This window comes from Leiobunum rupestre, chromosome 8 (assembly GCF_980474605.1).
Source record: "Leiobunum rupestre chromosome 8, qqLeiRupe1.1.hap1, whole genome shotgun sequence".
In the NCBI taxonomy this organism is placed as follows: Eukaryota; Metazoa; Arthropoda; class Arachnida; order Opiliones; family Sclerosomatidae; genus Leiobunum; species Leiobunum rupestre.
In genome coordinates this window covers 32,884,997-32,899,402 of record NC_143391.1, presented here as the reverse complement: position 1 = coordinate 32,899,402, position 14,406 = coordinate 32,884,997, and the positions used below count along the sequence as shown (strand labels likewise).

At 41.8% G+C, this 14,406-nt stretch overlaps 2 protein-coding genes across 3 annotated transcripts; both read left to right on the top strand.

Moving 5' to 3' along the window:
• Positions 1-2,624: 2,624 nt before the first annotated feature.
• LOC149933236 (organic cation transporter protein-like) lies at positions 2,625-14,101 on the top strand. 2 transcript variants are annotated; one of them, XM_090155684.1, is made up of 11 exons: positions 2,625-2,727; positions 4,443-4,743; positions 11,137-11,577; positions 11,650-11,753; positions 11,822-11,976; positions 12,044-12,360; positions 13,027-13,142; positions 13,208-13,422; positions 13,481-13,662; positions 13,739-13,878; positions 13,944-14,101. In XM_090155684.1, exons 2-11 carry the CDS (start codon positions 4,540-4,542, stop codon positions 13,984-13,986), a joined length of 1,917 nt encoding a protein of 638 aa, XP_090011810.1. In that variant the 5' UTR covers positions 2,625-2,727; positions 4,443-4,539; the 3' UTR covers positions 13,987-14,101. The 2 variants fall into 2 exon arrangements, with proteins under 2 accessions (XP_090011810.1, XP_090011812.1); XM_090155686.1 differs by having other exon boundaries at positions 13,926-14,101.
• LOC149933237 (uncharacterized) lies at positions 6,708-7,989 on the top strand. Its single transcript, XM_090155871.1, has one exon. The coding sequence runs from the start codon at positions 6,716-6,718 to the stop codon at positions 7,736-7,738; it is 1,023 nt and encodes a 340-aa protein (XP_090011997.1). The 5' UTR covers positions 6,708-6,715; the 3' UTR covers positions 7,739-7,989.
• Positions 14,102-14,406: the final 305 nt, after the last annotated feature.

Below are 14,406 nucleotides of genomic sequence, written 5' to 3'. Positions count from 1 at the left end.
CAAAGAAAAATTTGGTTACAGCCCCGTGAAATATTTCCCACGTGCTCACCAGCCGTGTCCGTCTCTGGAGAGTCCTCAGACTTTGACAATGATTCTAGACGAAACTTTCCCTTTTAACCAAAGTAAGTACAGTCCCGATCAAAAGTTTCTGGCCGTTTTCTCTGGGCAGCCATTTTATTTCTATTTTAAGTCGAGAGCCGAATGAGGGCTTCTATGAAAGAATACCCCCACGACATTAATATGCAGTTCAAATTAATGCCCTACCACAATTAGGGCACGAGCAAAGCCGGAAATAGCCAAACCCCTCCAAAATGACGTCATGAAATAATAAATATAATTGGTTGTGTGTAATCTTGTTCGAAGCGTCAGAATATTTGGAAACCAAATCAGGTTTCATTTTTCAAACCGGATTTGTGGTTGGAAAGTTATTGAAGAAATAGTGATGACGGAAAACATGAAAATTAACCCTTATTTAATTTTTAAGGGCTTTGTTTCACTTAAAAATTAAATAAGGGTTAATTTTCATGTTTTCCGTCATCACTATTTCTTCAATAACTTTACAAAAACATATACAGATTTGGTTTCCGAATATTCTGACGCTTCTAACAAGTTTAGACACGACAAATTATATTTATTTGTAATGGCGTCATTTTGGAGGGGGTTTGGCTATTTCCGGTTTTGCTCGTGCCCTAATTGTGGTAGGGCATTAATTTTCACTGCATATTAATTTCGTGGGGGTATTCTTTCATAGAAGCCCTCATTCGGCTCTCTACCTAAAATAGAAATAAAATGGCTGCCAAGAGAAAACGGCCAGAAACTTTTGATCGGGACTGTACTTCTATTACGTCAAGATCTAGAATTCGTTCCCACCTTGACACACCCGTGGGCCGCAGTATATAAATCAATAAACTTAAGTTTTACTTAGCTAATTTGGGTGAGTGCCTTCTGCTTTCCGATCTAACTCTCACGACTACAGTCGATTGACTTTCTGACACTGCAAAGGTTAATACTGACGAGGTGAGAACCAGAAGTAAGACTTAGAAGGCGCCTTTCAAAATATACTTATCACACGTCGATTAACAATAATAATAATAATAATACATAATAATAAAAACCAATAACGTATTTATTTATACTTATGGAGAATGACTATAGAGTAATGGCACTGTAACATCCTAGTACTTAACCCATGCTATTTCCTATAGATAAAAAATTTGCGACCAAAATGGCGACCATGGCCAAAGTGCTACTACTCTATGATCCACGAGCGTCATGGTCTAATTTAGCGTCGGCATGAGTGGGCAGAGGGAAACGTCAACGGCGTGTGCTGCAATCGTCTAAGAAGACGTCAATTGCCGGGATCCATTGAAATGTCACCCTGATTTGATTCATATAGAGGAAATCATTTACTCTTCAATCATGAGGGGTATGTTCGCCACGCTAAGTATAAATAAATACATTCTTGATAATGAATAAGATAATAAATATGAAAATTCAAGAAGCAAATTTCCATTGCTAGAACAAATGCGAAAATTCAAGAAGCAAATTTCCATTGCTCGAACAAATGCGAAAATTCATGAAGCAAATTTCCATTGCTCGAACAAAGGCGAAAATTCATTAAGCAACTTTCCATTGCTCGAACAAATGCGAAAATTCATTAAGCAAATTTCCATTGCTCGAACAAATGCGAAAATTCATTAAGCAAATTTCCATTGCTAGAACCAATGTGAAAATTCATTAAGCAAATTTCCATTGCTAGAACAAATGCGAAAATTCAAGAAGCAAATTTCCATTGCTCGAACAAATGCGAATATTAATGAAGCAAATTTCCATTGCTCGAACAAATGTGAAAATTCAAGAAGCAAATTTCCATTTCTAGAACAAATGCGAAAATTCATTAAGCAAATTTCAATTGCTAGAACAAATGCGAAAATTCAAGAAGCAAATTTGCATTGCTCGAACAAATGCGAATATTAATTAAGCAAATATAGGACAGACGCTATGAAATTAGATAACCTCTCATAAAATCCCGCAGTTAATTATTATACGGAAAAGCGAAATATTGCTAAGTTTAGCGTCGGAGAAAATGAATATGGCGCGACGTTTTCTGTCCTTCAGCTACTTTTTCCGCCGGGAAGGATACACACACACACAACATAAATATCATTATCATTTTTATGATTATGATTGAGCTTAATTTTATGCCCTCAAAAAAAATTGAATATGGCGGAAATAAAACGCTACTTCACTCGCTCACTCTATTCATAAGCGGCTTCCATTGTCTCTCGGCTGAGCCTCCAAAATAAAAATGTAAAAGTTCATTTTATAATTGGAAAAAAGGGACAATTTTAGCGTATAACGGAGTTAAGGCATCGAAGAGGAAAAATTTTGAAAGGGGAAAAATTCGGGACAAACACAACAGCGAGCTCAGCTGCTGTCGACTCGCGTTAAGTGACTTCAGGCAAAGAGAGAGAGAGAGAGAGAGAGAGAGAGAGAGAGAGAGAGAGTTGCAGCTAGAATTTGTAATAATGGGGTACCGGTAGGCGCTCGCCAGTTAGGAGGGAAATAAAAGAGAGAATAGTTTACATCCTGTACGTCTAGAAATATATAGTCCACCGTGAACTTCGGAAGTGATACGAGATACCGATTTCACGCGTGTTAGCCGATAATTTTAATAGCGAGTGATTATAGCTCTAAATAATGGCGACCGATAATTTCGTTTCATACGTAAGTCGAAATATTTTACTAAATTTACTTTTAGTTGCGCCTAACTATGGCACAGAGATGAAATTCTTAATATATCATACGGAAAAGTAGTGCTGTGATAAGAGGGGTATACTTCGAAAGTTTATAGGCTTATGAGTTTCTGGGCCATTTTTAACTGCTCATATTGAAACACCTGTTAATTATACTAGCCTTTTTGTGGGAAATAAATTTAATAAGGACCAATATGGTTTTTTCAAAAATACTATAATTCTATCCAAAACTACTATGTGAGGAAACATTGCTTTAAAGAAAACATAATGATTTTAAAAATGTACTTTCAGTTAATGCCTAAGGTAAGGATACCTTTATTATAAACCTTTACAATTTAGTTTACCTTTCTAACCACTTCTTTTATCCTAATATTTTACCAGTTTAAATTCTACAAAATTTTACAAACTGAAGAGGTTCTAATTAAAAATACATTTTAACTATACTAGAAGTCAGCATTAGTACCTTAGCTGACTTCACTACTATAAAGGCTATTCAAGACCTATACACTTTCAACCTTCAAATCTCAGTTAACTTTGATTTATAGTATTTAATTACCAATATAACCTCACTTTATTTCTCTGAAATTAAAAAAGCCCAATACGATTATTATCAGTATACGCCAAAGCAATTATATAAAAATGTTTAATTAAAATTTCATTGGAGCTAACAGAAAAAATTCCTTCTACACCCGTACATTTCGTCCTTAACTAGTTATCCCCTATATAACATCCTACAGTAGCGGCTGATACCCCTCCCAAAAAGTGAAATAATATTAATGAAAAAGTGTAACCACCCATAAGCTCGACCCTGGAATTGAGCCTAAATTAGACAAAATTATACACCTCCGAAATTGTGAAAATAGTTTTCCCCGGATAGAAAAACTGATCAAAACAATCTCTTCGAGATACACATTCGAAAAGTATGCCATACGAGAGAGAGAGAGAGTGGGCTAATACTGATACGCACCAGCGTTTTAATTTTCCCTCGATATCAACATTCAAATCCACCATTAAAATTTTACAAAAACCGGTTTATTGAAACGAGAAAAAGAAAAAATGTCGTTAAACGAATATCACTAACCAGTTTCGCTAAATATTATCTCTAACAGTAACAGTATTTTATAAATGAAAAACAATCGAAATTGTATTTTCGCCGTTTCTACCAAATCGTATAATGATTTATCAAACAGCGGAGGCTTTACCATTTAGATCCAATATAATTGCGGTTGTCCAAATATTTTCTAATGATTTTCCTATGCAAAATCGCGTCAGGGTATGTGATTATCCGTCATCATCTAAGTGAACGTACCTTTTCGGTTGCTACCCCGTTCTTTTTTCATTAACCCGACGTTAAATACTGTAAATAAGAGCCTTCCCAAACTTCGACAGTCATTAGTATAATTCCGTAAAGGATCTTACGCGATATCAACCTTGAAAAAAGTAAGTTTATACTTTTAAGAGGGTACCCGATACTGGGACAAAGTGCTCCCCTCCCTATCAAATACAACTGGCGAGCAATTAAAGTTTCCATTTATTCAGCTCTCTCTTTCTTTTGGGATATTCCGCATAAGCTTATAAAAGACGAAACAACTCAATCTCGGAGCTCCCATGCGTGGCTAATAGTTTGCCGTCGAAACTGCGACGGTACTTTCGTCTTTCTATTAAACTTTCTTCAATTGTTTTTAGGAGTAGCAACTTGAAGCTCTTATCGCGGGGTTGCGCGCGTTGGCCGCGAGAACGAGGAAACATTCAATAGCGATTGATTACTTCATGGTGGTATAATATGTCGATTGACGACCAAGGTAACGGCGATCCCCCGTCCGAGAGCCAAAATGGCGAAACAATCGAGCCAGAAAACCACGATGGAGTGAACAACGGTTCCGTAATGGATACAAATGGAATCCAGCAAAAAGAAACGACGCCTCCCAAGGCGCTCAAAGAAGAAATAACACTAACGGAAGTTAAAGAAGCCAAAAATGATCATTTGGTAAGGGGAAATAATTGAGTTTTTTACTTATTTAAATTTACTTTTGTAGATTGCCTTATTATCATTAACTGCCTCGCGGATATGAAAGATAAATTTAGAAAATAGTTTTTGGGAAAGTAATATAAGTTATTTTTGAATAAACAGTTGAACGAGTGACTGACTGTAAATTCGGAATAACAAGATGTCACAGACATTTGAGTACACACAATCTTCCTGACGTATTAACTATATTTTGAACATTAAATTTAATTCAATCATCATGTGCATTAACTTAATAAGCGTACTATAAAAACCCAAGAGGAATTTTGTCTCAACCACCCTGTATATGAAAAACATTATCTCAATCACCCTGTCGTTTAACATAATTAGTCCACTAACGTCGTAAGTATTAACAACCAAAGAGTAATTTTAAACTCATTGTCACTCTTGATTAATCACTCTGTCCATTATTTATAAACCATATTTCATTAAATTAAATTAATAAGCGCACTATAACTATTTAACTTTTAAATACGTTGTGACGTTCATGAACTTCACTATTCCCAAAATTGGAGTACCGTTGAACATATGGCTAATACTTTTGCTGTTTGGAAGAAAGTACTGAACTTGTCAGGTTAATTTAGGCGCTCTCGTCCTTTTTTGGTGCGCGAAGCCGCTAAGGCTTAGGTAGCACCCTTTGTCGGTTTTCTCCCCCCCCCCCCCTGCCTCGCTCATGTCTCCAGCCTCGTCCTCGCCAGATGGCGCCACCCTTCCCACTTCTCCAGATTCTGCTTCCCAAGACGGCGGGAACAATATTTACAAAGGTGGAGTCAAGCATCCCTTACCTCCCCCCAAGGATATTTCTCACTGCTATGTTGATTGTCAGCTCGGTAGAGCCGACGAAACAGCCGGCCGGATGCTAGCCTGCGCCCACTGCCGTCGTCGGTTTCATCTAGCTTGTTGCGGCATTCACCACAAAACCAACCTCTATTTCCTGTGGGCTTGCAAGGACTGTCTAGATTTCCCGTCCGCCCTCAAAACGAAATTGGCCACCTTTGAGAAGAAACTCACGGCTGCCGTAAGCCGTATTCAAGCGCTTGAGACAGAAAATAAGAGCCTCAAGCAGAAGCTGCTCTCCGCCGCTTCTCCAGCCACGGATAATCTACAATCCAACTTTAAAAAGGTGCCGCACGATGCCAGACACCCTGATCGATCGAAACCCAATCCTGAACGTAACTCCCTGCCACTATCTCATGGCCCCCTAATCTCAGCTTCTCATGACCCAACTCCCTGGACCCAGGTTGTCCGAAAAAAACCACATAAAAGGCTTCCCGCTAAACCACAACAGCACCAGGTCACTGGCGTTGCCTCTTCGTCTTCTACCACTTGCCTCCAGGCTGCGCCCGCCTTGACGGCCATCTACATTTCTCGGCTTCACGAAAGCCTCGCCTCCAAGGATCTCGAGACCTACATCACAGGTCTCGGTATCACGCCCTATGGACTGCGGCTCTTAGCTCTTCGCAAGCAAGGCTTCATAACGGGCTTTTTTGACGTCGTAGCACTGGACGTCCAAGCTGCACTTGACCCTCTTAACTGGCCCGAGGGTATAGTCATCTCCCGGAGTGAACGTTCACCGACTAAGCGGGAGCCAGCTCTCTGGGGGCAAAAATCCGACCCCTCTCACGCCCACCTTGTCTCCAAAGTAGAAAGGAGTCTCCTTGTGTCCCACGCACACATCGACACCACAGTCGCTCAGGTTGAAACCCACCTGCATCAACTCGATCTTCACCCACTCGCCGTTCAGTTGGTGCCGGGCTCTGGGCGGCCCAGTCACGCATCCTTCAAAATAACTCTTCCTGCCCAGGAAGTGAAACTAGCCTACAGACCAGAAAATTGGGTCAAGGGCATAACGATAGGCCCATTTCGTCCTTCTATCACCCTACAGCACGCCGACAATCCTCCTGAGGCGCCAACGCCCAGTTGTTGACGCGACATGAGGAACCAACCAATCCTCTATACTAACTTGAATTCCATATGTAACAAATTCTACGGTCTAAGAGCATATATTGACGCCCACCAACCCTTCGTCGTTGCAGCTACTGAGACCAAGGCGGATGACTCCGTCTCATCCCTTGAAATGTTTGGTCCTTCCTTTACGGTTTACCGGAAGGACAGGAACAGACATGGTGGAGGTGTCTGCTTAGCCATCGACACAGCCTACAAATCCTATCCCCTTGATCTCAAGACTACAGTGGAAGCTGTGGCCGCGAGAATTAACATTGGCCCGTCGTGTCTCTGCATTTGCTGCGTTTATCGCCCACCATCTGATAAACCTACATACACAAAGCGCCTGAACGACCTGATAACTCGCTTGGCTACCATCTCCTCAGACCTCCTTGTTAGCGGCGATTTTAACTTCCCATCAATCAACTGGAGTACCCTCTGGAGCTCTTCCTCTGAAGCTACTAGCTTCATTCACACCACCCTCGCAGCTAATCTCTCACAGAGTGTTATGGAGCCCACCAGAGACAATGATTCTGGAGGTAACCTTTTAGACCTGGTACTGGTATCGGATCCCGATCTCATAGACCGGGTCGACCATCTCCCCGGTATCGCGGATCACGACTTCCTTTTGTTTAATGTCAGGAAAGTGAGCCCACCTCCCCGCAAGCCACCACGTAGCGTTCCCAACTTCAACAAGGCCGACTACCCTGCCATCTCGGCGACCTTATCACAAGTGACTGTAACTCAAGCCACCTCGGTTCATGACGCTTGGGCCATTATCAAGGCGGCCCTTCACTCTGCTGTACTCTCTCACGTCCCTTTGAAGAAACTATCCTCACGGCATAACCTGCCTTGGGTAGGTCAGTCTCTCCGCCGACTCATTCGCATCACGAAGCGTCGCTATAATAGGGCTCGAAAATACCCTTCCGCTTGTAACCAGCAGAAATTCTCCCATCACCGCTCCATTGTCAAATTCGCTCTTCGTGCTGCACGTACCCATCACATGGACTGAGTGGCATCAGATCTCACTAACAACAGGCGACAGTTTTACCAGCTTGTTTCCCAAAAAGCCAAGCACTCTGGTATCCCTGATCTTAATGGCCCGGAGGGTGCTATCACCTGCGCAGAGTCTAAAGCCAAACTACTGGCCGAAACATTTCAACGCACTTTTCCTGTTCACACATTTGAAACTGTCTCCCTTCTGCCGCCGCGATGTCCTGTAATGCCTCCGATCATCTTCACGGAGCAAGGCGTACAACGTCTGCTGCAGAGAGGCCGGTCTTTTAAGGCTGCGGGCCCTGACGGAATTCCAGCTGCTGTCTTGAAGAACTGTGCCGTGGCCCTGGCTGCTCCCCTAACGCGGCTTTTCCAACTCTCGTACGATTCTGGGAGTATTCCGGCTGATTGGAGTACAGCTAATGTGACTCCCGTTCCAAAGGGCGGTGACAAATCAAATCCGTCTGAATACCGCCCGATTGCACTACTTTCCCTGGTGCTCAAGGCTGATGAACATATCGTGGCTTCGGACATAACCTCCCATCTTCAAGCCTATGATGTTCTGCAGCCTTACCAACATGGTTTTCGCAGCGGCTTTAGTACGGAAACCCAACTACTTTGCTGCGTTGAAGATTGGTTCGACGGGCTGGAACGCACTGGACGTGTTGACATTATCTTCCTCGATTTCCGTAAAGCATTTGACTCTGTGTCTCACGAACTCTTAAAAGCCAAGCTCCACTCCTATGGCATTAGGGGCCAGACCTTGCTTTGGCTGGCTGCCTACCTTCAAAACCGGCGTTTCCGTGTTGTTATTCCAGGGGCTGCGTCCGACTGGCTTCCTGCGGCCTCTGGTGTTCCACAGGGCTCAGTTCTTGGCCCCCTTTTATTCGTCATTTTCATAAACGACATAGGGGACCATGTTATCTCCCGACTGTATATCTTCGCCGACGATGTTGCGCTCTCAAGAACCATTTTCGCCCCCTCCGATGTTATTACCCTACAAGAGGATCTCAATCGTATTCTGTCTTGGAGTGACTCGAACAGGCTACCTCTTAATGCCTCCAAATGCTCAGTCCTCTCCCTTCACCGCTCAGGGCAACCAGCTCACTCTCCCCACTACACTTTGGGGGATGTCGAACTTAAGTCCGTCACTTCCCAAAAATACCTCGGGGTAACGCTATCCTGTACCCTTGATTGGAATCCCCATATCTTGACCGTCACTTCCAAAGCCGCCCGTGCCCTAGGTTTTGTGCGCCGACACGTCTCACATTGCTCCTTCCAGACAAAAACCCTCGCTATAAAAACATATGTCCTCCCCATTCTGGAGTATTGTTCCCCAGTCTGGTCCCCCAACACCGCCAGCGGTATGCATACCATTGAAACCATCCAACGTAAAGCCCTCCGTTTTGTTACCAACATCGGTTTCTCTTGGAGTACAAGCATGACGCGAGTCTTGAAAAACTTTAAATGGGATTCCCTCTCGGACCGTCGCCGCGTCAAACGCCTCGCAATAGTAAACAGTGTTATTCACCGCTCCAACGGAGCCCTGGCCCCGCTTACGTCCGCCATCTCGTCTTGGCGTCGTGCTCCGCGCGGGATGAAATCCGCGGCTCTCATTCTTCCTGGCTTTCGACTCTCCGTCCGCAGGCACTCCTTCCTCCCCTCTTCGGTCCGTGACTGGAACTCTCTCCCGGACTTCCTAAAGTCCATTCCTAACCCCAAACAGTTCCGCAAGGAGCTAACTGAGTTCCTAGAACTTCATATTTAACTCGTTTACATGTAATAATGTAATATAACTCCTTTATTTTGTTTTATTTCCCTTGTATCTCCCTCACATTGTACTGTTTTCCTGTACATACAAACTGTATATATTTTTTCTCTGTATATGTATAATTTGTATTGTCCACTGTCTTAACGTGATGGGTCTTAGACCTCTTGTTGAGCAATAAAAGAACTAAAGAACTAAAGAACCCGGTTCATTAAAAACAATATCTCAATCACCTGTGGTTTAACATAACTAACCCACTAAACATTAACAACCAAAGAGTAGTTTTAACTTAAAGAAAAACCCATTGCAACGCTTTATCAATCACCTTGTCAAACTTATCCATTAATAAAACGCCAAAAGTAACAATAAGCCACGAAAATTAAAGCTACTGATTAAAGCTATCTGGTTTCGCAATTTAGTCACCAACGAGAAAACACCATAGAAGATTAAATACGCGGTAAACGAGAAAATAATAAACCAAAGAAACTGGAGCGACCCTGCTTTCTCAGGGTTTAGTGTCTCTCGGGCCGGAATGGTTTGACTTGGCCTACCGATTACACTGCCCATGCTTTGGGCTCCCGATAGCCAACAGTGATAGGAAGGCCATGAAGGTGGGGAAATAGATTGATTCAACGTTAATGAGCTTAACTCACGACGTCAGTGGCGCACCCCGGGGAGGGGGGGGGGTACCTAAAAATGTTTTGGGACTCATCACCCCCCCCAGAAAAAATCCTGGGTGCGCCACTGGTTTAACTTTATCGATTTTAAATCCTAAAATGGGCCATGGGTGTAATAAAAAATGGACACTGCCCAAGTTTGCCCCAATCGGAAAATTTTATATAAAAGTAACAAATGTGGGGACATTTCCTATCGATTTATGTATCATCTAGTCATCTATAACATAATCGGTTGAAACATTTAGTAGAATAATGCCGAACTGGGCATCCTGGCACGAAAACCGAATACGGGCTATCGAGCGACTGTAATTCTCTTTAATTTGACGTATAATTTACCACTATAACCTTAACGGTTGGTAAGTTATGACCCATACGGCGGCGGCAGTCCGGCGGCTACACCAACAGTGAAAATAGTACACACAAATCCCTTGGGATTGGGTGTAAAAACGCGATAGAGAATTTAAGCACCGTAAAAACGCTCAGAGAAAAAAAATCAATTTAAATAAATACATTTTTTATGAGATTTGGAAAACTGATCATTTTTCTAGTTTTAAAAACAGTAAAAAATATACTGATTAAAACCAATACTTTGTTTTCTTCCAAGTGTTTTTGGGTGCTTAAAAACAATAAGGATAATATAATGATCAAGCTAAAATTAATTCCAATAAGTGCGCGTAGTTTTCCTTAAAATATCTTTGTTTGGTTATCGTTGATTGGTTTCAGTGACGGATCAAATCACTAACGATATACGGCGTTATAATGAGAGTTTAAATAATTGTCTCTTTGAATTCCATTATAATACCTACTAATTTACACAGAAACCTTTTAGGGTTAAATTTCAAATTTAAAAAACTTGTTTGAAAACAACTTTAGGAAATAATGGGAAAACGTATTGCCGGGTGATCTTAGGAACGGTTTTATAACTGGTAGAATATAACAGCTAATAGGTGCTTTTGACATTCATTGAAGGAAAATGTTTCTAAAGAAGAGTTTCTACTGAAAGAAATGACCGACGTGATCGGGGATTTCGGACCCTGGCAAAAGTCAGTTATGATTCTGTGTCTCCTGACTTGTTTCCCGTACGTCTGGCAAGAGCTGAACTACGGCTTCTCCGTCTTTCCATTGGACCACTGGTGCTCGCCCCCCGAAGAACTCTCGGAATATATCAACACTACCGAAAACGTCCACAGATGGAAGTCCATGGCCATACCCAAAGAGAAACCAGACGACGGAGAATCATCCTTGAGCAAGTGTTTCGTCTATCAACATAGCTTTAGCAGTATCCACGAATGGTCCAGGTACTTGACGGAAGAAAACTACGAGCCGACCTTCCTCTCAGAGACGCAAATGATATCGTGCAAGTCTTGGGAGTTCAACCACACTTTATACGGTGAAACAATCACTGAAAAGGTATAACGCGAGTGGAAATCATTATAAGCAAATGCAAATTGAGGTATAATACCAGAATTTCCACCATTTCAGTTCAATTTGGTGTGTCGAAAAAGCGATCAGTTATATCTGGGTCGTCTTATTTACACCATTGGTTTCATCGTTTCCGTTCTCATCTTCGGAAGCCTGGGTGATAAGTACGTTGAAATGTTGTTCGTTTATCATTGAGTTTTGGAACGACTAACAACGATAACTTTTTTCGTAGGGTCGGCCGACGTCCAGTGATGTTAATTTGCTTGAGTTTGCTTCAAGTCTCGAGTCTTTTCATCGCCTTCTCCGCGTCGTACGTCTTCTACGTCGTCATGAGATTCGCCGTCGCTATGGGGGCCGCGGGCCTCTTCTCGTCGTCTTTCGTCATGCGTAAGTGAATATGACCCCCTCCCCCCTGACGCGCAATTAGCTGTTATTTAATACTTATCCCAATTAGTGATGGAAGTATCCGGACCCGTTCAGAGACCGTTCCTCGGAATGATGATGGCGGTGGCGTCCGCAGTGGCCTTCGTAGTCCTACCTGGTCTCGCTTGGATAGCCAATAACTGGTTCTCCTTGCAACTCATCACGACGATACCGTGTTACGTCCTGATCGTATTGTGGTGGTCCATGCAAGAGTCACCGCGTTGGCTGCTAGCAACGGGCCGTTTGGAAAAGGCTCGGAAAGAGGTCGAAACAGCGGCCAACCGAAATAGCAAATCGGTTGCCCAAATCTACATTAACGGAAACGCGCTGTTCAAACATCTAGAGAAGGTATGTCGTTGTAAGAAGCTCATTTATGTCTAGAGCTCGGCGTTTAGATCAGAAATATCCGTTTTCTTTGTTTTTACCCATAACCAAATATTATACTAATAAAAACTTATTTTTTTGCATATTAAAACCGTTTTATAACCACGAATAATGTCCACAAATAAATAGTTAAAGAAACTGTCGGCTCTATTATTGCCACCTGTATTATGGCAAGGCCTATGTTATTAGAGATGGCCATGAATTTATCCGAATCTTCGAAAAAAATGACTTTCGTGGAGAGCGTGGAGACATCTATTAATGGGAACGGAAGCTAAAATTCAAAACAATAACGTCGTCAGAGAGCAATTATAGAGTATTATATTTAGACCACTTTTACTCTACTTAGTGAACTTTAAGCTAAATTATATATCCCATATAAAATATATTGTCAACAATTACTATAATTGAAGTTATTGTCTTGTTTTGATTTCGACGCTAGCGACATCTGTTGAAAAAAGAGCTACTTAACCTAGAGCCGACACTTGCTTTAACCCAAATAATAATCGAAATTTTGGCGATAAATTTATCTGTTCCACCGACCACTATTTTTGTTATACAGATGTTATACTGATTAATTCATAAATAAGAAAACTCGTATTACGTGGCTATAATTGTCAACTTTATTTTCAGAAATTCAAATGGCAAATTATAATGTCCGAGTACGGTACATTGGAAAGGAAATCTCTCCCAGATCTATTCAAGTCCGAAATGTTGCGAACCCGGGTGGTCATCATATTCTTTTGCTGGTACGTTAATTTAGGCCACCGGAATTGGCGAGATAATAAATATACCGCGTTCCTTTGTTTTACAGGTTCGTTAGTTCGTTGACGTATAATGGAATTTCCGTGGACGACGACACTATCACGGGAGATCTGTTTGTGAATTTCTCCGTCGTCGGAGCGGTACAAATAGTGACCCTTTTAGTGGCGTATATCTCCATAGTCCGGATGGGCCGACGAATTCCCCTGTCCGTATGCATGATGCTATCTTGCGTAATGTGTTTGGCGTGCATTCCAGTACCTAATGGTATTTATCCCACGAACATATTTCCTCTCGCTCCGGATCCTAATATCTCTTTTGGCAGATTTCAAATGGCTCGAAGCTATATTTACAGTGGCTGGAAACGCGTTCATAGTCGCTTCCTCGGCGATCTTGTTCATCTTCACCGCGGAGATCTTCCCCACCGTGACACGGAGTGCCGGTCTGGGGACTAGTTTGGCTTGCGCCGGCGTAGGGGCCATACTGGCGCCTTTCATAGCGGATATAGTAAGCGACGATAATAATTATTGGGCGTCGAGTAAAGATATATTGATTAAACGGCGACTCTTTAAATTTGCAACAGGCCAGCGTTGCGGGAAAGGGAATTCCGCTGGGCATATTTGGAATTGTGTCAGCTGCCGGGGCCGTGTTAGTTTTGCGGTTGCCCGAAACTAACTTTAAACCCATTCCCGAGGATTTGGAAGAGGCGGAAAATATTAAAAAGTAAGCTATATAATTTCGTTGATTAGTAAATGGTTAGAATAACTAAGTCGTTGGTAATATTTCAGAGAACCAATCATCGAAATGTCAGTTCAAAATACGTCACTATGAAATTGGATTTTAATTTGGATTTAAAAGTGCGCGATAAACTATTAGTCTAAAACAAATATCACCCTAAAATACTTTGATAACGCTGAAATAAATGTTCATGTATACGCGTTATTACGTCACAACGAACATTTTGATAACTGTATATAGTCGTCTTATTTTACCGGTACCGTATTAAAAGTGATATATTTTATTTCAATCTGTATTTTATTTTCACCAAGAATGCATTTAGGTAAGAAGGAATATTTGGGCCGTACCCTGTTTGTCTCGTGACACCCTTAAAAAAAAACAACGCCTTTCGGCACGGGCTATCTATTTAGGAGGATAATATCTTCCTAAAATCACGATTAATATATTTGTGGTCAAATATTCATTGTTAAAGGGATTTCATTCAGCCTTTCACATAAAGCTAGTTTCACACTC